The sequence below is a fragment of the Morus notabilis genome, unplaced genomic scaffold (assembly GCF_000414095.1).
Source record: "Morus notabilis unplaced genomic scaffold, ASM41409v2 Scaffold248, whole genome shotgun sequence".
NCBI lineage: Eukaryota > Viridiplantae > Streptophyta > Magnoliopsida > Rosales > Moraceae > Morus > Morus notabilis.
The window spans coordinates 711,919-733,996 of NW_010374042.1; the positions used below are offsets into that span (position 1 = coordinate 711,919).

The 22,078-nt window shown below is 34.4% G+C and overlaps 4 protein-coding genes and 1 long non-coding RNA gene across 7 annotated transcripts in view; 3 read left to right on the plus strand and 2 right to left on the minus strand.

Moving 5' to 3' along the window:
- LOC112094746 overlaps positions 1-625 on the minus strand; it is an 892-nt gene extending 267 nt beyond the window's left edge. Inside the window, exon 1 of the mRNA XM_024176449.1 lies at positions 23-625. Coding sequence (XP_024032217.1) covers positions 23-625 — 603 coding nt within the window. The remainder of the gene's footprint in view (positions 1-22) is intronic.
- Positions 626-5,239: 4,614 nt separating this feature from the next.
- LOC21404353 lies at positions 5,240-6,574 on the plus strand. The gene has a single exon (XM_024176441.1). The coding sequence runs from the start codon at positions 5,890-5,892 to the stop codon at positions 6,322-6,324; it is 435 nt and encodes a 144-aa protein (XP_024032209.1). The 5' UTR covers positions 5,240-5,889; the 3' UTR covers positions 6,325-6,574.
- Positions 6,575-10,246: 3,672 nt separating this feature from the next.
- LOC21404354 (cytochrome c oxidase copper chaperone 2) lies at positions 10,247-12,669 on the plus strand. Of its 3 annotated transcripts, none has more exons than XM_024176440.1 (3): positions 10,247-10,362; positions 10,602-10,638; positions 12,153-12,669. In XM_024176440.1, exon 3 carries the CDS (start codon positions 12,186-12,188, stop codon positions 12,426-12,428), a length of 243 nt encoding a protein of 80 aa, XP_024032208.1. In that variant the 5' UTR covers positions 10,247-10,362; positions 10,602-10,638; positions 12,153-12,185; the 3' UTR covers positions 12,429-12,669. The 3 variants fall into 3 exon arrangements, with proteins under 3 accessions (XP_024032208.1, XP_010112978.1, XP_024032207.1); XM_010114676.2 differs by lacking the exon at positions 10,602-10,638 and having other exon boundaries at positions 12,153-12,430; positions 12,499-12,669; XM_024176439.1 differs by lacking the exon at positions 10,602-10,638.
- A 1,892-nt stretch (positions 12,670-14,561) lies between these two features.
- LOC21404355 lies at positions 14,562-16,823 on the minus strand. Its single transcript, XR_002903664.1, has 3 exons — positions 16,762-16,823; positions 14,904-14,945; positions 14,562-14,596 (listed from the first exon to the last, which is right to left on the minus strand). It is a non-coding gene; the product is annotated as an uncharacterized LOC21404355 (long non-coding RNA).
- A 4,617-nt stretch (positions 16,824-21,440) lies between these two features.
- On the plus strand, positions 21,441-22,073 carry LOC112094747 (zinc finger BED domain-containing protein DAYSLEEPER-like). Its single transcript, XM_024176450.1, has one exon. The coding sequence runs from the start codon at positions 21,441-21,443 to the stop codon at positions 22,071-22,073; it is 633 nt and encodes a 210-aa protein (XP_024032218.1).
- Positions 22,074-22,078: the final 5 nt, after the last annotated feature.

The window sequence follows — 22,078 nt, forward strand, 5'->3', positions numbered from 1 at the left end:
AATTCCTCCTAATATGACCCACCTGCCCACAATGGTGACACCTGGGCCCGTACGGAGCATTTTTGTCACTCCCTGACGAACTACTGCCACCGCTTGCCATCTCCCCAACCGTTTGCCCCTGGTTGCGGTTTCTCCTACCGCTCCGCTGTGGCCCACCTGAGACATAAGGTCTACCAGAGACAGAGACTCGACCAGTTGCCTCTTTGCTTTGGTGATAGGCCAAGTTATCCTGTTCCACCCTCGTAGTAACAGCTACCAAATCCCGGAAGTTCCGAATCCTTAAGGCCACCAATGACCTCCTCACTGAATTCTTGAGACCCTTCTCAAACTTAAGACACCTCATGGGTTCAGACTCCACTAGTGATGGCGCAAACCGGGATAGGTCATTGAACTTGGCCTCATATTCCCTTATAGACATGTCTCCTTGCAGCAGAGACATATATTCCAGCGCTTTTTCCTCCCTATAACTCTGAGGGAAATACTGCTCATTGAACAGTGTCTCAAATTGCTCCCAGGTCAGTCCTGTAACATCCATTCTTCTCTTGACATGTTTCCACCAAGTATTCGCTAAGCCCTCCATCTTGTAAACCGTAAATTCCACCCAATATTCATCTAGAACTCCCATAGTACTCAAATGCTTGACTATGGAGTCTAACCATAACTCTACTTCCTAGGGTCCTCCCTCACTATTAAACGAGGGGATAGGCGCACGCCTAAATTCCCAAAAATAACCTTGCTTTCTATCCTCAACCGGCCGCTCATTTTGAGCTCTTGTGGCCATGCCTTGAAAGGCAGCATACATGGCATCCATAAATCCCTGATTCTGTTATGCCGGTTGATTAGCAGGCCTACGGCGAGGCACCATTTCCTTTAACTGAAATAAAACTAGACTATTCAGTGGGTTACAGATGTCACACATGTATGTACAATCTTGGGATTTCTTAACCTAGGGCTCTGATACCACTCTGTCACGCCCCCCAAACGGGGTGGGTGACGTGGAGCTCGATTTGGGATTAATAAGGCAGGTTCCCAACCGGGCCCCACACTTAACTGCATTAAAATATAAATAAATTACATTACAGAATCCCGAAGCCTCTGACACACAGGGCTCCACCCCACAGGACATACAGTATCGTACATACATGCTCATGTAAATAATCATTACAACAGACATCAACCACAATCTAGTAAATCCAAATATTATATAAGTTTACAGAATTTCTCAAATTCCTTACATTTGTCCAAGAGGATGTCCACGATCCTTACTTGATTCCAACAACAGCACAACTCAGCTACTCCGTAGCAAATATCCAGCTACTGTGCACCACTCCTAGAATCTCCTGGGAGGGGTTTAGTACATTTAAAACATAAAACGTGAGCGAAAGGCCCAGTAGGATATAATTTGAAATAAACGTTATAATAAATATGCGAGGGAATACATAAATGAATAAGTAAATAAAATAAGACATTCAGTCCCGACAAAACAGCCGGAACCTCACATCCTTTTTCTCAAAGGATATATAACTGAAAATAACTGTTTTACAGGCTTCAACAAGTAATTAGTACAAATTACTTACCTAACCAAGTGCCTCGCTTACCCAGACCGATTTTCGGGTTCTGCCCCCGAGGATGCACTCTCCGTATCCTATCTAGGCTTACAGTAATAGACTCTATTACCAGTTCACAAGATCTCTTGGCTTAAGAAATCATTCATTAACATTTTAAAATCGTTAATACGACCCCACGAACTACTCAAGCCATGGGCCCCATGACTGGACAAGCCATGAGGTTCCATGACTAAACAAGCCATGGTTTTCAAAACGTTTTTTCTTTCGCAAACCAATCCTTTTCTTCAAAACATTTTCAAGGCCGAAATCCTTTTTGAAAACAGGCTCACAAGGAAAAGGGATAGAAATCCTACCTCGCACTATCAAACCTGGGACTAGCGTTGCCTTTTCCGGCTTCCGCTTCCTCAAGCCCCTTCAGTTTGAATCCTCAGCGATCACTGATGCAAGACAACGCTTTAGGATTAATTCTCATTCCTAAAGCAATCCAAATCTCAATTTCCAACCAAGATTTCCTATTAGTGTGCCCTAATCCATTTTCATGTTTCAAATTATCATTCCAAGGGTTTTCAATCTCAAAACAAGGATTAACAATGCTAATCCATCTATCTCAAGTCCCCAAATGAAGCTAATTTGGGTTCTCCCTAAAAACAGGGGTCAAAACAGCAATTTCAGGCCAAACAGGGTCAAACCCCGTGTCAACCGGTCAACCGGTGACAGAGCAGTGCAACACTACCGATCGACCAGTAGTGTGCACACCGGTTGACCGGTCAGCCTGCAATCCGGTCGACCGCATCGGTCGATCGGTTTCCATGTGATCCGGTCGACCGCACAGGTCGACCGGTGGAATCAACTGCGCGAGAGAAGCTCACAGAAATCAGTCCAAAAACCTGCAAATCCAGTCCCAAATCGAGATATTTCAAAGGAAAACCACTAGATCTGGGTTCTAGGTCCTAAAACAAGTCCAAAGAACCCAAGATCTCCAATTTCTACTCTAGTTTTACTCAAAAACCATCAAAATCCGGTTTGAACTAAAAATAGGTTTTGAAATTCAAAAACTTGAGATTCAAGAGAGGTTCTTTCAGTAATCTTACCTCGAATCCTTCTCTTGACGTTGAAAACTTCTTTAAATCTTTCCTTGGTTCAAGATCCGTTTGGATTTGGGACAAAATGAGAGAGGGAGAGAGTGAGAGAGAGCACGGGAGAGTGAGAGAGAGAGTGAGGGAGAGTGACGCACGGGAAAGGAAAGAGAAAGGAAAGGAAAAAGGAAAAAGGAAAAGGAAAAGAAAATGACAGGTGTACAATATTTTAAAAGAATAGTCCAGAAATGCGCCCATACACACTTCTGGTTTAAAATAAATTACTGAGAATAATTTAAATACCTTGGAACTATTTAAACTCACACGTCAGAAACATTTATTAATTAAAACTCAATTAATAATCCATATTAGGCACACAAATAATCTCAATTACCTTAATTAATTTTAATTAATTCTTCAGGGTGTTACACCACCATAACCTGAAGAAGCCATTATGAAAAATAAGAGAGATTGAGAGCACTTTGAGAGAGATTTAAGCGAGATTAAGAGAGATTTGAGAGAAATTACGGGAGATTAAGAGAAATTGAGAGAGAATGAGAGTTTTTGGGTGAGAAAAATGGGTAGGGGGGGGGGGGATATTTATAGGAAAATTTTTGGGTTGAAAAAAAAAATTTTTCTCCTAAAAATTCGGGTCCAACGGCTAGTATAATTTTCAGGCAGTTCGGGCAACGGTAAAAAATCTGACCGTTGGGTTCGAATTTTCAGGCAAAATTTGGGTTCGGGCAAAAAGATCCGTTTGGTTTAAAATTCGGGCATTTTCGGGTAAAATTCGGGCAAATAGGGCAAAATTCGGGCAACTCGGGTAATGCTGGAAAATTCAAAGAAATTCCGGCAAACGGCGGGGGATGACTTCTCCACGGCGGCGGGCAGTCGGGGGGATGAATATTTTCGGGCTGCCCGAACCCGTGCCCAAAAATACCATAGTCGGGCGGCGAGAGGCACCTGCCCGCCCTGCCCGAAAAATTTTCAGGTACCGGGCATGCCGCCGCCCGAATTTGCAACACTGGTTTAATGTTAAATATTATATTGGCATTAACATTTACGTAATATGATTTTGGGCCATTGTGTGGGAAAAAGTGTCGTGCACTTCCATATATTCAAGGGAATGGCCAACAAAAACCACAAGATTTTGGCCAATCTCGGCCGTCGGTTGACCTTCCAACTCTGATTAACTCCACTCAAGGCTGTTTGTGGCCTCGCAATCATAGCTCCCTCTTTGAAAACCTCATCACAACTTAATAATAATAATAATAAGATAAGTTGTCATTGGGTTGGCGTACAGAACAAAGCAATACAACTTGTTTTTTGGATAGTAAAAGCAATACAGCTTGTTATACAAAAAAGTATCCCATTATTGCTTTATTATCATCGAACTTATTACATATCGGACCCACGTTCTTAAAATTTCAATAAAGAAGAGTTTGAAAATTTGACAAAAACGTAAGAAAAAAAAAAGGAAAGAAAGAAAGCAAACTACTTTGAATCTGAAGAAAATCGTGCAGAAATGTTATACTTTCTTTAGATTTCCCTTGAGGTTTGATTGTCTTTGCATTTGTCTCGCATTTTGTCTTTCGCAAAAACAAATGATGAGATCTTCACATATTTCACGTCGGCAGCTTTTTATTATCTGATTTCTATTTTTTTATATTAATGAATATTGTTTTATTCTCTGCAATTTGTTTGTAGAGTGGGTTGCAATTTAGGCTGTGTTCGAGTCGACTCACGTATCACCCATTTAGTGAAAACATTACTCACATATGTATAGTTACAGTTAATATAAACAATTTGAGTCTTAATTTATTTACTTAGTCTATTTATCTATATTTTAAAATTTAAATTGTTAACATAAGTCACAAATTTAATATTTTTCATGTTATTTAAGTTAAAATTATTTTAAAAAATTTTGTTAAAAAATACATCTTTATTTTTATATACTTTAAATAAAAATTTAATTAATCAAATTAATTCGAGTTAATTTTGTGTCAATAGTAACTTTGTGTTCATATCGTATCGCATGTCGTAACCCGTATTACCACCCTTAATTTGGAGTTATTAAACTATTGTTTCTCTTTAGACTTTAAGTATTTACTTAACGCTACTACTATCAAATTACATGCACAAAGTATATTACTTTTTAGTCTCTCAAGTTTTATTATTCGTGTAAAAGAGGATTTAGCTTGAAGAAACCAAAAATCATACGGGATTTTTTTTTTTTTGAGAAGGAGGGTCTCTTCTCTTCCATTTTTTTTTACTCTTTGTCGTAAATGAAGAAAGCAAAAAGTGGTTTCCATGAGTCGGTTAATAGAATCTTGTATTTTATTTATTTTATCTATTTGCTGGAATAATAGAAGTTTGTAAGCTTAGAAAAAAAGTCACTCAAGGAACCAATAGCAAGTCTAGTAGAATCAACACTAATTACCTTTATAGACGACCCAAAACTGATAAGTGATTATGAGAAGCAACCCTACATGTTTCCCAAAGAGTATGGTTTGCAATAAAAATAATAATGGCTGCAATAAAAAGAGATAATAAGATGGGAAAAAAATGGAGACCCATTAGTGTATGACCCACAAATTTTCAATTGCTTTGCAGAACAAGCAAGGAAGTAACCAGAAAAAAAACATGGCATTTTTCTGCATGGTGGGTGTGGAGAGTATGTTGATGGGAAGCAATCTCTATACATCAATTTTTTTTTTCTTTTTTTGGCTAAGAATCTTTGTAGCATTTAAAACTTTAGCTTATTAAAGTTTATTAATAATATAAGTCCAAATTTACATAAATGAGAAGTCCTTCCAAAGAAAATAGAAATTGATGTGTTTTGCTGAAAACACTCCCATCAATGTCAATTCCCCAAAAAAGACTCTTCTCAATTCCTTCAATTTCCATTTTTCCAAAATGCCTCATCCAAAATTTTTCTTCTGACACTTAAACTGAGAGAAACTGAGGGTTGGGTCCCACATGGGTTTTCTCCTTTAAACCCCGATTCTTGAATCCAAAGGCTCTATTGGGTTTTTCATTTTCTTCTTCTGGGTTCTTGATCTTGAGATTCTATAACCAAAATCAGGGTTCAGTTTTTTTTTTTTCTTCTTTTTTTGTCCCTCAAGTCACAAAATAGGAAATTAAGGTCGTTTTCAATGGAGTTATTGGGCAGTACAGAACAACAAAAGCTTAACTAAAAGCTCTCAATTTTTCTGCAGGAGAGAGAGAGAGAAGATTTTTGGTTTATGGGTTTATCTGGGTTTTTCGTGGTGTGTGTTCTCCATTCTTTGGTGGCTCTGACATGTGGAATTCTGATGATGTTCTACTCCAACGAGCTCTATATTTTCGGCCATGGCTTGGAAACTGCCAGAAAGCTTCAAGGGTCAACACCCCATGATCAGCTCTTGTTTCGGACCTCCGATTCGTTCTCGGGTTTGCTTCTATTCGCAATTGGGTTCCTACTTTTCATGGTGGCTTTTGTAAAGGACAGAGAGTTTCAGAGCTTCTTTGCCAAAGGTTGTGTTTTGCTTCACATCGCCATGGCCATTTGGAGAGCTTGCTTTGAGAGGAAACTTGAAGACCTTTCTAGCGATTGGCCTAGGCAAGTTGTTGGGGATATTGCATTGGCCTTTTCATGGGTTTTCCTTCTTGTCTATTCTTGGAGAGAAAAGTATGATTAATTGGAGCGCGCACACACATATTTTTTAGTTAGTTTGTGATCCAAGAAAAGTATGATTAATTGGAGCGCACACACACACACATATATATATATATATTTTAGTTAGTTTGTGCACATAAGTTGATTAAAGTAGAGAAGTTCAACATCAAAGATTGAAGATTCCTGGTTAGTTCATCTTGTCTTAAAATTGTTGTAAGATTTGGGAAGGAAAAAAGAAAGGATCTTGAGATGGGCTTCTTTGTTTTGTTTAATATCTTGTAAATTTCTTCAGCTTTGGCTCACACTCTCCAATGAATTGTAACGTTATTTCCACTACTATCAATCAAATGACACATCTGTTTCTGCTTCAAAATCTTTCTAGTGAAATTTATCTTTCTTTTGGCTGATTAAGGTGGCAATTCGTTTTGCTAGTTTGCTTGTAAATGTTCTTTCTGGTAGAAGTTTTAGCTTATCAATACAGTTTTTAACTATAAGATTCCAAGTCAAAATCATATTAAATTAGTAATCAATTTGACAGAATTTGTGGAAAGTCTAATATTTCGTTAGTTTGCTTGTAAATGTTCTTTCTAGTTGAAGGTTTAGCTTATCAATATAGTTTTTAACTATAAGATACAAATGATCAAATTAAAACCATATTAAATTAGTTAACAATTTAACAGAATTTTTCAAAAATCTAACATTTTGTTAGTTTGTTTGTAAATGTTCTTTCTGGTTGAAGTTTTAGCTTATTAATAAGATATTAAACTAGTAAACAATTTAACAGAATTTGTCAAAAATCTAACATTTTATTAGTTTGCTTGTAATGTTCTTTCTGGTCGAAGTTTTAGCTTATCAATACAGTTTTTAACTATAAGATTGAAATTAGATTAGGTCAAAATCATATTAAATTAGTAAACGATTAACATAATTTGTCGAAAATCTAACAATTATATGTGTCTCTCTGCTCATAGTTTTGTTTTCCCCTACCAACAAAATTCTCTCTCACTTGTTTTGCTACAAAGGTTTATGTTGTGCTGGAATTGCAGTAAACTATAATATTTGTCAATATTGTTTAGGAAAAATATCCAAAATATCTTATGTATTTAGTCAAAATATCACTCTTTATTCAAAATACTTTTCATTACTAGTGTTTTTGAAAATGATCTAAAATAACGTTTTATCCAACGTTTGACTGTCAAAATTTTGTAAATATCAAAATTGCCCTCAATAATTCTCTTATCATAAAAATACCTAAAACACCCCTATATTTGTAAAATATGTCAAAAAATACCTTTTAAATTGATTAATTTTTTTAAAAAATACCAAGATTACACTTCTCAATCTATAAATATTATTAAAAATATTGTTGAACTAAAATATTAAATATAATAAATCTTGAAAACTCAAAAAATTCTGAAGACGAAAACGAAAGAGAACGAGAAAAAAAAAATGTTTCTCTCATCAGCAAAGTAGCTCTCTCCCCGGAAGATTTGTCGTCACATGTAGGGGTGGGCAACAAACCATTTAAACTAATCAAATTAAACCAGAAGAAAACTAATAAACCAATTAATAATTGGTTTGCTCTGACATAAACTATTAAAAAATCAATTAAATTGATTTGGTTTGTGGTCGTTAAAAAAAACAAAACCAAACCAATTTCCATGATCTGTATATATTTTTCTAAAATTATACATATTTTATATATCTATAATTTAACTATATTTTTTAAAAAATGTGTTTAACTTTGGATGTTTTATTTCTGTTTGAATTTGATATTTCGTTCCTGAGTTATTAATGTTTACATTTAAGAAATAATAGAATGTCTATTATACAAAATATTAGTACCAATTACGGTTGATACTTGAAAAGAAATTATAAAATATTAGTTCAAACCAATTAGAAAACCAAACCAAACTAATTAAAATCGGTTTGGTTTGGATTGGATTGGATTAGATCCCTTAATTAGTTTGATTTGGTTTGACAATATCTAAACTAATTTGTAAGTGTTTAGGTTTACTTTTCACTTAAAATAAGCAGTTTGGTTGGTTTGCACATCCCTAATCACATGCCTATTCTCCTTTTCCCACGAGATTGTCGTCGAATCTCGTTAACCCTCCCTCCATGCCAAGATCCACTATCACAAGACCATCCCACGTAAGGCATTTGTTTAATAAGATCATCTTCAACGCAAATGTTAATACCAATGGTATATTTAGCATCAAAAAGTGTGATACAATATGTTATGTTCATTTTTGCTCTAATGCATAATGCTATTTGAAATACTAAATCTACATTTTTCCATAATCATAAGCTTTGAAAGTTGTAAAAATAAAATTTTATTCTTAAAATAATTAGAAAATGTTAAAGTTGCAATGATTATACGAGAAAGTAAGGGTCTGTTTAGATTGGCTTAAAAAATGCTAATTTTTAGCTTATTTAGTCTAAAAGCTGCTTTTGAAGCTGTTTGGATGAATAACATAAAAGTACTTTTGATTTTTATAAACTCTTTTAGGACAAGCCATCTCCTAAATGCTTATGAAAAAGAGCTTATGAAAACTTTTTTTACTACCTTTTTAACCATTAAAAATTTCATTTATATCCTTGTAATACTTTTTGTAACAATAAGAACCTTTGACTTATTTACCATACATGTTAAAAAACTCTTTTAAAATAAAAAAACTCTTTTTTATGTACTATCTAAACACTAATAAACAAGTTCTGACTTATGCTTATCTTTTTCTACTAATTATAAGTAAAAGCACAAGCTCTTCCAAACGGGCCTTAAACATTTTAACTAATAATAATCAAATGTCAAATTTTTTATATGCTACACTTAATGAGAAATTTATCACAAAATATAGTATATGAAAAATTAAACACAACAAATATCATTGTATTGAAAAATATTTTTTATACTCAAATATTAAATTTATAATTAACACATTAATTATAACATTACATTAAAAATCCTCAAAAAAGGTGAATGTTGTGTTTTGACTAATTGCCCGCCTGTGCACCACACGAATTGCCTTCAAAATACTATGCTTAAATTTCGGCCATTTTCTAAAAGAGACCCCAAGACTTTTCGTTTCTAAAAGTTACTAGGCAAAATTAAAATTTAGCAAACTTTTCAGAAATATTATAAAATTAGCAAAAAAGACAAATAATTATTGTAATAGTGTCACATTTCATATTGTATAATTACATGGTAGTTATCGTGAAAATATTAATTTTTTGTTATTCTTAAAATTTTTATGAAAAGTTTGATATATTTCAACTTGATACTGATATTTTGTTATTTGTCTAAAAAGCCATTTCCATTTTGAGTTAAGTACATATATATTTATTTTACAATGAATGAAAAAGAGAATGTTCATAAGTTGTTATATGTATATATAAGTACGTAAAATAACTGTAATGGCATTTTATCCCTAATTAATTAGTTCTTAAAATCAGTTATACAAATTCACAACCACCTATATAAAAGGAATATATTTAGAATTATATTATATCAATAACTATAAAATGTACAGATTAATAATATTATTAAATTAAAGACATGTACTAAATATTAGAGAAAGAGAGAAATAGGCCAAGACTTGAGATGAATTAAAATTAATAGGTCAATAGTTTACATAAGTTAATAAATAGGCCAAACTACTGTTTTCGTCCATAACTAGTCTAGTTATGAACCATAACTTGACAAATTATTGTCCATAATTGTCCATAACTTGTCTGGTTATGAACCATAACTTGATAAGTTTATCCATAATTTATCTGATTATGAACCATAACTTGACAAGTTATACCCTATTAATTTTTATAACTAAAAATTAACTTATATACTTTCTTAAACTTTTTATATTGGCTTATTTTGAGAAAAATGATCATTTAAAAGGTTCAAAATGAGCCCAACGATGATGAATGGTCTGTTAAAAGCTAGCCCAATAACATAACATTAACACACAGGTCTCCGACGCGTTTCCTTCTCAGCCTTGGGAAAGTTGTTCTCTGTGTTGCAAATTTCTCTTCCTGTAGCTTCTCAGCGTCCTTTGAACTGGTAACTTACACTTCTCCATTCTCTTTGCTAATTCTGCTTTCTATTCCCCATATCCACTATTTGCTTTTTTCTTCCTGTGAAATCGTTTTAAAAGAATATGTATTTTTTTTCTTTATGAGTTTGCTGTTGGAATTTATCGTCCTTCACTTCGTGAGATTCTGAAGATTTTTTTTTTTTGAAACTTTGTGTTTTTTTTTGTTTTTTTTTTTTGTTTTTTTTGTTTTTCCTTGAAATCATAGAGAAGCTACGAGGTTGGTTTATACAGACAAAAGACTTGTGAGCTTCCGTCACTCATACTGATTTATTGTTTTCCCTTTCAATTCTTTCTTTTTGTTTTAATAGCAAAAATTACATGATTTTTACGTGAAAGTAGAATCTTATGTGTTTGAGATTGTCATGTTTGAATGATTAGAGCTTTTGAAGTTCTTTTCAATTTTATTATGTTTTTATAATATGAGGAAGTGATGGAAGACTAAATTCTATGTCAATATTTTTGTTCCATATACCGGTTAAATAATCCAAATTCTCCTTGTTAATAGTTTTTTTTTTCCCTCGTTGATTAATGGGGTAGTTTGCATTTTTTTGTTTTTGCTCTTATTTCTTCTACGTATTGTGTTTGTTAAGTATATTTTGTCGTGTCCGTGGAATGTTGTTAACTTTTCAAACCGAACACCCACCATCTGTTTGATAGAAAGCCCAAGTGGAGTTTAGCCTTAAGCCCAAGTGGAGTTTAGCCTTGAAATATAATCAAGAATCTTTCTAGCTGAAGAATAAATACATTCTAGAGTAAGGATTCTTGTATATCACACACACACACACAAAGGCCTTCTGGCGGTAGAATTGCAGAATTTCCAAAGAATCGTAGCATTTCCAATCTTCTTAGAAAAGTTTATCATTTTAACTTCTTTTGAGCGTGTGATGAAAATCACACACAGAATATTGGGTTGTTCTTTGTTCTGTAAGTAAAGGCCTTCTGGCAGTAGAATTGCAGAATTTCCAAAGAATCGTAGCATTTCCAATCTTCTTAGAAAAGTTTATCATTTTAACTTCTTTTGAGCGTGTGATGAAAATAATAATAATAATAATAATTAAAATGGGGCTTCTGGCGGTAGAATTGCAGAATTTCCAAAGAATCGTAGCATTTTCAATCTTCTTAGAAAAGTTTATCATTTTAACTTCTTTTGAGCGTGTGATGAAAATAATAATAATAATAATTAAAATGGGCATCAAAGATTTTGAAACGAAGTAGAAAGGTAAAATGATAGCGAGTTCAAGTTCTGGTCTGCTGAAGCCTGGAAGACGTTTTATTAGGGGCTTCCCCTGAAATTCTAAGAAGCTCTCGGAGCATTTTGAACTTGGTTAAACTCTCTCATGATTTTTCTAAGTTGGTTACTTTCTCTTTGTGATTGCCTATTATTAAAAGTTCTTGGAGTTTCTTATAGATAAGTTGACCTCATGGCCAGAAATAGGAAATTTTCGATGCTAATTGGTTTATATAGAAGAATCACATTTATGCATTTTTTCCTTTTGGAACTGTAAATTTGGAAAATAAAAAGTACCGTCTTCTGCTGTAAAGATGAATCCTTAAACCTTATTAGTTACTAACAAACTTCTTGCATATATTTTCTCTAGACTAAAAGAATAGAATGGGTCTCCATTGTCCGTATGAAATTTTGGTTATCATTTTCAATTCTTCTTTTTATGAGCAATTTCTTGAACAAGTTGGCCCGTCCTTCTAAGGGCTTAAAACTTTCGTTAGCTTTCCCCCTAATATTCTGTCTTTTCTTTAGTGATTGTATCTCTATTCTCCAAGGGCTTTCGAAATGGGTGGGCTGCCGACAGAGAATACTTCATCGACCTTAGCTTTGATTGGGTCACAGCAAAACCATGGATCAACCGTCAACAAGCCTGGCACAGATACAAAGCCGAAGAAGAAGATCTGCTGTGCTTGTCCTGAGACTAAGAAATTGAGAGATGAATGCATTGTCGAGCACGGGGAAGAAGCTTGTGCAAAATGGATAGAGGCGCATCGCAAGTGTCTCCGCTCTGAAGGCTTCAATGTTTAGTGGTACGAAAGATGGTTGGACTGCATGATAAGGTTTTGATAATTTTTTAATACAGACTTGTTTGTTTCAGGATAGCACATACAGGATGATACCCGAAATTTATGAATAATGCGAGGCAGGGGAGATTCTCTTGCCTGTTAGATAACATTCATGTGTTTATTTTGTTTGTTTTCCTTATACTGGCAATTTTTTTTTACTTCATCTATGAAGTGAGCGATAAGTATACATTGATACTTCAAAATACGTTTCAGTTTTTCTCTTTCTCTTGGCTAGATTATCAATTCCACATATCAGGTTCCTTTCATTTCGGATGTGTCAATGAAAATTGAAAAGAGATGAGTTCCCACAACTCTAATGCAATTCTCATGACCTCTAGAACTCATGAAAATTTTTACGGAAGGTATTGAGATTTTATAACAGGTCACTTTTTATTTTTTTTTGTGGAGTGGGGGGTGGGGTGGGGTGGTCAAGTGTACGTAATTATTATTTAGAGGACACTTTCAAATCAGAGAATCTACTGATGACTGAAGAAGAGAAAAGAATTACACAGCCAATATGAACAATTCATCTCAGAATCTATATACTAAAACACCACACCACCCTCATCTCTTTATGCACTGTCCATTAATGCAATTAGTTGATAAAACTATTATAGATTTTACCAATATTAGACATCTACACATGTCTAGCAAATGGAACATACCGATTCCTGAGTTGGGTGAGTCGGGATGTAATACGAAGTTGTGTGGGACCCAATTTGGTGAGGCCACCGCCTATTTAATCCCGACTGCAACCCGAGTCGGGATATATACATAGAGCTACTGTGAGGACGTAATTACGTTCTATCCAAACTGATCTCCAGCCATTGGATCAATAAGCTATCACACTCACTTCCATGGTAACTTCTGAATTTTCAGTTTCAATTATTGTTTTTTTGAGTAGGCAATAAATGCAAACCAAAACAAACCCTGTGCCTCTGGAAAAAAAAAAAAAAAAAAAAAAAAAAAAAATTTGGAAAAAAAAAAAAAAAAAAACTTCGGAAGCAGCGAGAGCAGGATGCACTGCCACTGAGAGACTATGTCCTTGTTAAAGGCATTCTTAGATTAGTAGGACTTATTCTGTTACTCATCTAATTTTTTTACTTTGTTAGTGTTACAGCGTCTGAAATTACCTTTGCCAAAGTCATCTCCATGCTCGTTTGATTACTTCCAAATAACATGTATAGTAAAAAAAAAAACACACATTCATAGTAAAATGCCAACAGTAATAAAGTCATCTTCCACAAGTTCTCAGACCCTGCCATAGAAAGGCCTAGAAAATTCGGTTCTTTGCCCACATAACATCAAGGATGATGAGGGCAAATAGTATATTGTTGAAATGGTTTTTAAGCAAATAACATCTTTTAGATTAGGATACTTGTATATATATTTATTTACCCAGCGTGCATACAAAGTTTACACTGAGTATGTCCCGGTAAATATTGCATTTACGTCGTGTAAATAAACATTAACCAATAAATATGCTGTTTACTTCAATCGTTTCAAATATATGCGATTCACTTAAAAACCATTTAAAAAATATATATATTACGTTACTATAATTACCGATACAAATCACAACAATATTGCAAGTTGAATCGGGTGTTTCATTGCTAGTGGGGGCTTTTGAGAATAGTAAAAGGAATGAATTCATCTCTCTCTCTCAGGAAAAAAAAAAAAAAAAAAGGAATGAATTTAAATTTGAGAAGCAAAAACGAAACAATTACTAATTGAATATGAGCAGAGCAAGTATACTAAAATAAGATCCATTAAAAGCATACCAGGCCACAGAGATGGCCTAAATTACATAAACAACAAGGAAATTAAAGAAACGCAACAACGACCAACAGACACATCTTCACTCATGACTCTTATAGCAGACACAAAGTACCATGACAATAGACAAGTTCACAGAAGACAGTTATTTCATGATCAGTATTACAAATTATTACAAAGACTCACAAACAGTGACATGATTTATATAAAACTTCTGTTCGTATCACTGCTGTAATATATTGTTGTTGTGCTTACTGGCCACATGTGCAGTTCACACAAGCGCAGCTAGAGCCGCACTTGCACGTGCCTTCGTGCTCAGCTGCCGGGGCATCCACAGCAACGGCGTCCACATAGCTGTACCAGATTATTTTAGGTCTTTAGTCAAATTGAACGCAAAAACACTTGTTTGCTGATACTTAATCGGTCCACTTTGTTTTAAGTAGTCGGTCGATATTGTCATATGGGATTTGTGGCTGTATTTTGGTCTTATTGTCAAACTTGATTAACCAAATTGAATTAATTAGTTATAGCCTTTGCACAACCTTTCGCAGAAATTACAAGATTTGTTCTTGTTCTCCTTCGTTAACATCTATAAGGCATGATCAAAATATACGCGAGAAATAAATACGAGTCTTTTTAAGTCCTTGAAACGGACAAGTACCTGATCTTCTCAGTCTGAATGACGAGTGTGTTTCCCTTCTTGCTGCAATCACAAAGTATATATGTTACTTTAATGACCATGCAACGAAACAATATACTATATCTACGAGATAATATATATACTATATCTATGAGACAATATGTATACTATAGCCTCTTTCATTTCACCGATTCGAGTTTCAAATTCTAATTTTATTACAGTTTTAAACTCTTATAAAAAGTCATTTTTAATTTTTTCTGCTACAGTTAAAAGCTCTCACATAAAATCACATCTCAATTCGAATTAAAAACTTGAATCAGTAAACTGTACGAGGCCTAAATGTACCAGTTTAAATCTGAATTCTTTCCGGATTGGATTGAAACCAAGTCTTAATTAACAATTCCTCCTATAAGATAACTTCCACATAAAAACTGAAAACTTGAGGGCCCCAAAACCAAATTAGCATCACGGAAAAAACACTTGTTTGCTGATACTTAATCGGTCCACTTTGTTTTAAGTAGTCGGTCGATATTGTCATATGGGATTTGTAGCTGTATTTTGGTCTTATTGTCAAACTTGATTAACCAAATTGAATTAATTAGTTATAGCCTTTGCACAACCTTTCGCAGAAATTACAAGATTTGTTCTTGTTCTCCTTCGTTAACATCTATAAGGCATGATCAAAATATACGCGAGAAATAAATACGAGTCTTTTTAAGTCCTTGAAACGGACAAGTACCTGATCTTCTCAGTCTCAATGACGAGTGTGTTTCCCTTCTTGCTGCAATCACAAAGTATATATGTTACTTTAATGACCATGCAACGAAACAATATACTATATCTACGAGATAATATATATACTATATCTATGAGACAATATGTATACTATAGCCTCTTTCATTTCACCGATTCGAGTTTCAAATTCTAATTTTATTACAGTTTTAAACTCTTATAAAAAGTCATTTTTAATTTTTTCTGCTACAGTTAAAAGCTCTCACATAAAATCACATCTCAATTCGAATTAAAAACTTGAATCAGTAAACTGTACGAGGCCTAAATGTACCAGTTTAAATCTGAATTCTTTCCGGATTGGATTGAAACCAAGTCTTAATTAACAATTCCTCCTATAAGATAACTTCCACATAAAAACTGAAAACTTGAGGGCCCCAAAACCAAATTAGCATCACGGAAGGGGAAATGTTACTTTAGACCATGCAACGAAACAATATACTATATCTACGAGATAATATATATACTATATCTATGAGACAATATGTATACTATGGTCTCTTTCATTTCACCGATTCGAGTTTTAAATTCTAATTTTATTATAGTTTTAAACTCTTATAAAAAGTCACACATAAAATCACATCTCAATTCGAATTAAAAACTCGAATCAGTAAACTGTACGAGGCCTAGATGTACCAGTTTAAATCTGAATTCTTTCCGGATTGGATTGAAACCAAGTCTTAATTAACAATTCCTCCTATAAGATAACTTTCACATAAAAACTGAAAACTTGAGGGCCCCAAAACCAAATTAGCATCACGGAAGGGGAAAAAAAAATCAACTCAGAAACTTAACTCGTGATTAGCATGCATGTTTGTTAAAGTCTTTACAGCGCCTCTAGGTGTCACATATATACACATATATATACATGGAGGCTCCACCGCGCGCGCGGACACAAAATTATAACATAGAAACAATACACGTAACAATACTATACGAGCTCCATATAACTACGTAGAAACAAGAGCATATAAAGCCATGACAGAACGAAATCGTCTACTTACACACACATGCACACGCACACGCACACATACATATATATATATATATATAGAGAGAGAGAGAGAGAGAGAGAGAGATGAGATTGTACTAGATACACTTACGTGCACTGGCTGACGTCAGTGCAGTCGCAGCCGCTGCATTTGTCCGACATGGTTGATTTGGAACTTGAAATAATTCTTTAGAGAAAGCTTATGGAGGTATTGTTTTAGTTGCTTTGCTTTTGCTATATCTCCAATCTGTGCAATATGGTGATGATTTTATAGAGCTACCGGGAGATGGGCAAGTTGAGGAAATGGCCCGAGGGGTGAGGCCTTGACGTGGGGTGGGGTCCAAGGGTAAGGTTATTGTGGGGCCCTATAGGCGTGAGAGGAGCACACGCCTTCCAAGAAAAGTCCGGGAGGAATCTAAATAATGGAGGTGCTTGGCCTTCTATCCTCCTCTCGTGTCAACTTCATTTCTCTTTTGGAGAAGAGGACTTTCCCTATACGCCTAATATATAAATGATCTATCTTTTCTTTTGTCTATAAGCAAGAAAAAAAAAGAGAGAGAAAAAAACCTATCTTTCCTCAATTAAAAGAAAATGAAACATTAATATGCTTTAAATTATTATATCACAAATGTGTGGTCGTGGATGTATATAACTAATATAAGAACATGACAGATTTTTTTTTGTTTTTCCTCAAGTCTCAACTTGGGACATAATAATATAAAAGTTTCTGCTAGACACTGTGTTAAGACTTCTTTCATCAGTAGTACTTGGAAGAAGCTTGTTGAATTTGTTTGGATGTTCCAGATAAAAAAAACAAAAACAAAAAAAAATTGTTTGGATGTGCAAAAAATTTATTTTCTTTTTAGCCCCCGAACTATGCAACTTGCCTCGTTTTGACCCTTCTGTCACTAAAGCTGTTAAATCTTGACAGAACGAGCCACATATCCCTCACATTATCGTTTAATAAAAGGTATAGACAAATCGTATTTATCAATTTTGCCCTTGTCCCTTGTTCTACTAAATCCTAAAATCAGAACAACTATTTGAGAAGTATTTACTGCCGTTTCCCTGGCCATTTTTTTATTAATTTTTTTTTTCATCTTAATTTGCAAGAATATTCAAAACTGCAATATGAGACAAGGTAAAAGAAAAATATATCATAACTCCAATGTTATACAAGCTGCTAGTTTGAGTAGAGATTTTCATATAATTTGATATCTAACATCGAATATGCGAGAGTGCTCTTTCATCAAAGTTTTCGTATAACACTGCATAAGTTATAGATTTCATATCTATGTCGTTCCCCACTATTCGTAATATCATGTTTTTAAAATATGGGAGTTATTGTTTTGCGAATAAATCTCATATATTTGATCAAAAGACATAATATATGAATATAAATCCACCAATAACTCAGGATTGGGGTCCATCTATAAATTGACTATTCTAAACGACCCCTTAATGACTGGGGAACATTGACATTAATTAGTGTTTGAGAGTTAAAAAGAAAAAGAAGAAACTCATGTTTTTTTTTTTTATATGATTTGGGCTTTATAAAAATTTAGGTTTCCATCTTAAGAGACCAATCTATTAAGTGAGGTGACCAAAATTCTTATAAGTTTATGTTTGTTTTTAATTTTAAATCATTTGGGATTCGGATTTATTTCAATCTTTACACGATTTGCAAGATAGTACTCTCTTTAGAGTGATCAATCATAAATTGTATGGATTGAGTCACTTATTTGAGTTTGTTGAGCTCTGATATCAATAGTGTTTGTTTTCCAAAATCACATAAAATCACAAACATGATAATTTAAAACATAACCCTACTGATGGAATTTAATTTTTATCATACCTCACCATAAAATTCTTCTATATGTTTATAAAACGCAGTTGTCTAAATCCAACTTTAAGCGATATATATGTTACATTAACATGATATAACTATGACTCCTCTCTACGAGCTCAAAGCAAATTAACAAAATATTAATTATTGGTCGTTCTTTTCACGCAATTGCAGCCAACTTCACTTTCAAAGATTTGTCAGAAGAAGTATAGCCTTATATTCATGCTTTCAACATTTTTATCCACAAGTGGGAAAGGATATATCATGGATGTCCTCCTCAATCCTCACTTTCTATTCCAAACATGTCCATTTCACAGTTTGTATGATTGTTAATATTGTAAAATTAAAAAATACGAGTCACATTTGGTGGATATTTTCCCCACCTTTTCTCTTTTGAGAAATCTTGGTTAATATTAAATAGTTCGGGGGACTTTCTAGAGCATATATTTTTTCATATATTTTCATATGTATTATTTTTTTTAATGAAAATATTTTTATATGTATTATTTTTTTAATAAAAATATTTTTATATGATGCAAACATCCTATCGTAGAAAGCTGAATCATTCATAACCAATGGACTCGGACTTGAGAGGGTCAAGGAATTAGGCCCCACAAAGTGAATAGTTACCCCTATTAGCTTCCTTGAGAGTTTATTGGGAATCATAGCTTGGATTGTGGGAATTAGATTGATGGTTACTCTTGCAAGATCGATATATATTGATATGAAAACCGCAAGAGAAAAGCAAAACCTACTATTTCTGTTGTCGATCAGTTTGGGAAAACACTTTACATATATTCTTTTGGAATACTGCGGGCCTGTTTTTAAGTGGTTTTAGAACGATTTATTTTGGGTACAGATCTAGAAATGAAAAAGGATTATTATCACTAGTGTCGTTCTGAATTTTATGAATTTTAAGTCATCTTCAGTTTGTCTCTCAAATTTTTAAAACTCTTACATCACCTCTTGAACTTTGAATTGTTTTTATTTAACCATTTTTGTTGTAATTTCTGTTAAAACCAAATAGAAAAAAATAGAGTAATGCAGTCACAACCACATGACTACACTTAACCCTATATTTTTTCATATGATTTTAACATAAATTCTTACAAAACAACACAAGACATGGTAGATTTTTTCCAAAGAAAAAAAAAGCCTCAAACACCATGCTATATTTTTGTGTGTATGCCTTTAAACTTAGGGGTGTTCATAAACCCGAACAACCCGCAAACCCACCCCGTACCGCCCCAACCCAACCCAAAAAAAGCAACTCGCAGCATTTTTTTTTTAAATTTTCGGCCCATTATACCTCTGGCTCAAAGTGTTTGGGGCGGATTGTGAGTTGGGCCCGTAACAACCCGCAACCCCCAACTCAACCCGCACACATTACATCCCCAGGCTTAGTTTGGGTTTGGCCCATTAATATTACTCAGGCCTTCGGCCCATTCAACTCATTACCAGCCAGCCGCATTAGGAATTTAGGAGGATTTAGCCTAGGGCAGCCACAACCCTTCTCCAGTCTCCACTCTCCACTCTCGCCCCTCTCCACTCTCCGCCGCCCCTCTCGACTCCAGTCTCCCCTCAAGCACTAAAGCAGAAATTGGAATAGTTAGCAACAATTTCCCCGAGTCGGAGGTAACGAAATCTCTCTCTCTCTCTCTCACTTCTTTCTCATCTCTTTTTTTTTTTAGTGTTTGTTTGGATTGGAAATTTGATTTCTCCTTTGATGTTTCTCGGTTCGTGATCGAATTGAAGAGTGGCTGGTTGGTCAGAATACCGGCGGATTGGCAGAAGCGATCCCAACGAAATCGATCCTTATTTCTTCCAGAAATTTGACTCTAAAGGTTAGTTCCTCAACGTACTTCTAGATTTGAATGATTTGAATCCAATCGATCCTTATTTCTTTCATTGTGCGTAACAACCAGAACTAGGTTATGTTCCTCAACTAAGAAAAAGAAATGATTTGAATCCAATCATACGTACTTCTGGATTCGGAAAAACAAACAAGAATTCAGAAAAATTAATGATTTGAATCCAATCATATAGAACTAGGTTGTTTGTGAGGCATGAATGAAGACATAAGAATTATCGTTAAAAAACAAACAAGAAATGCAGAAATACCATCACCATGTGTTGTGAAGGTTATTAAAGTACAGTTAAATGGTTAGGCATACTGGAAGATTCGATTTAAATAAAATTTCAAGATTATTACTTCATTGGAATGACAGGTAACAAAAATCTGAAAGGTTGCGCAGTCAAGTTACCACTAAGATTAACCAGTCAGTCTCTAGTTAATATTACAAAGTTTAAGATTCTTGCTTCCTTCAAAGGATTCTTAATGAATCTAAGAACATAAAATTCCTCTTGTGCTATCACATGGTACTAAATTGATATACCTTCCCCAAATCTGAAAGGAAAGAACCTTGCTCAGCAATTAACTTCCCAAAGACTCTTCTACTAAGAGCCCTTTGAACCATCATCTGCATGTCACGCTTAGTAGCACCTATCAACCTCATGCAATGATGCAACCTTCCTGGACCGAGCCTACCCTGAAAAGATGTAAATTCAAGACAAAGTGAGAAGTATGTTTCACTCTAGCAAGTATCTGGAAGAAAAATATCATCAATTATGAACCAATATACAAAAACACAATATGGAAAATAACAATAAATGTAAAGTTAATAAAGTCCTCAATCATCTGATAACCAGGAAATTAGGAATTAATAAAGTCCTCAATCAATAAAGTCCTTAATCCATAGGAAATTAGGAATTACAAAGCAATTCTAAAAGCTTAAACTTAAAAGTAGAAAATACAGTGCACTTTCCTGTTATGTGCATGGCTTGCTTTATATTTTCTGTTTAGGTGCTAATTAAAGTCCTCAATCACATGAGGTAGTTATGTGAATGGCTTGCTTTATATTTTCTGTTTAGGATGGACAAGTTCCTATCATCATATGACAACTACACCCTAACCTCTGGAACTGTAGCATCATCTTCCCGATCCCCTAATCGTACAACAAATGAATCGCCTGTCTCTGACGTGGTTTTCAAAACACTAGCCCCTAGATCACCAAAAAAAGATGTGATTGATTTAGAATATGAGAATGAGGGGACATCTGGTAAGAAAAAGCCCGTTAGGAAATCTGAGGTTTGGGATCATTTTACTATTAAGAAAGGGAGGAATCCAGGTGATGAAAGAGGGGGGTGTAATTATTGTGAGAAGGACTATGCTTGTAGTTCTAGAACGCACGGGACAAGTAGCATGTTGGTTCATTTAAGAAAATGCAAAAAGAATCCCTTTAGAGTTGAAGATAAGAAGCAGAAATTGTTAAGTTTCGGTGCGAGTAGTGAAAGTGGGAGTGGTATGTTGGCAATTGGGTATAGTAAAGAAGCTTGTAGGAAAGCTTTAGCTAAGATGGTGATCATGGATGAGCTGCCGTTTAGGAGTGTAGAAGGGGATGGGTTTAAACATTTTTGCCAAGTGATGCAGCCCAAATTTATTCCTTCCTCAAGAATAACAGTTGCTAGAGATGTTTTGCAATTGTTTAGTGAGGAAAAGGCTTAATTAAA

What these genes read in the sequence shown, in the direction of transcription:
- LOC21404354 (XM_024176440.1), top strand. Translation starts at nt 12,186, where the DNA reads ATGGGTGGGCTGCCGACAGAGAATACTTCATCGACCTTAGCTTTGATT.
- LOC21404353 (XM_024176441.1), top strand. Translation starts at nt 5,890, where the DNA reads ATGGGTTTATCTGGGTTTTTCGTGGTGTGTGTTCTCCATTCTTTGGTG.
- LOC112094747 (XM_024176450.1), top strand. Translation starts at nt 21,441, where the DNA reads ATGGACAAGTTCCTATCATCATATGACAACTACACCCTAACCTCTGGA.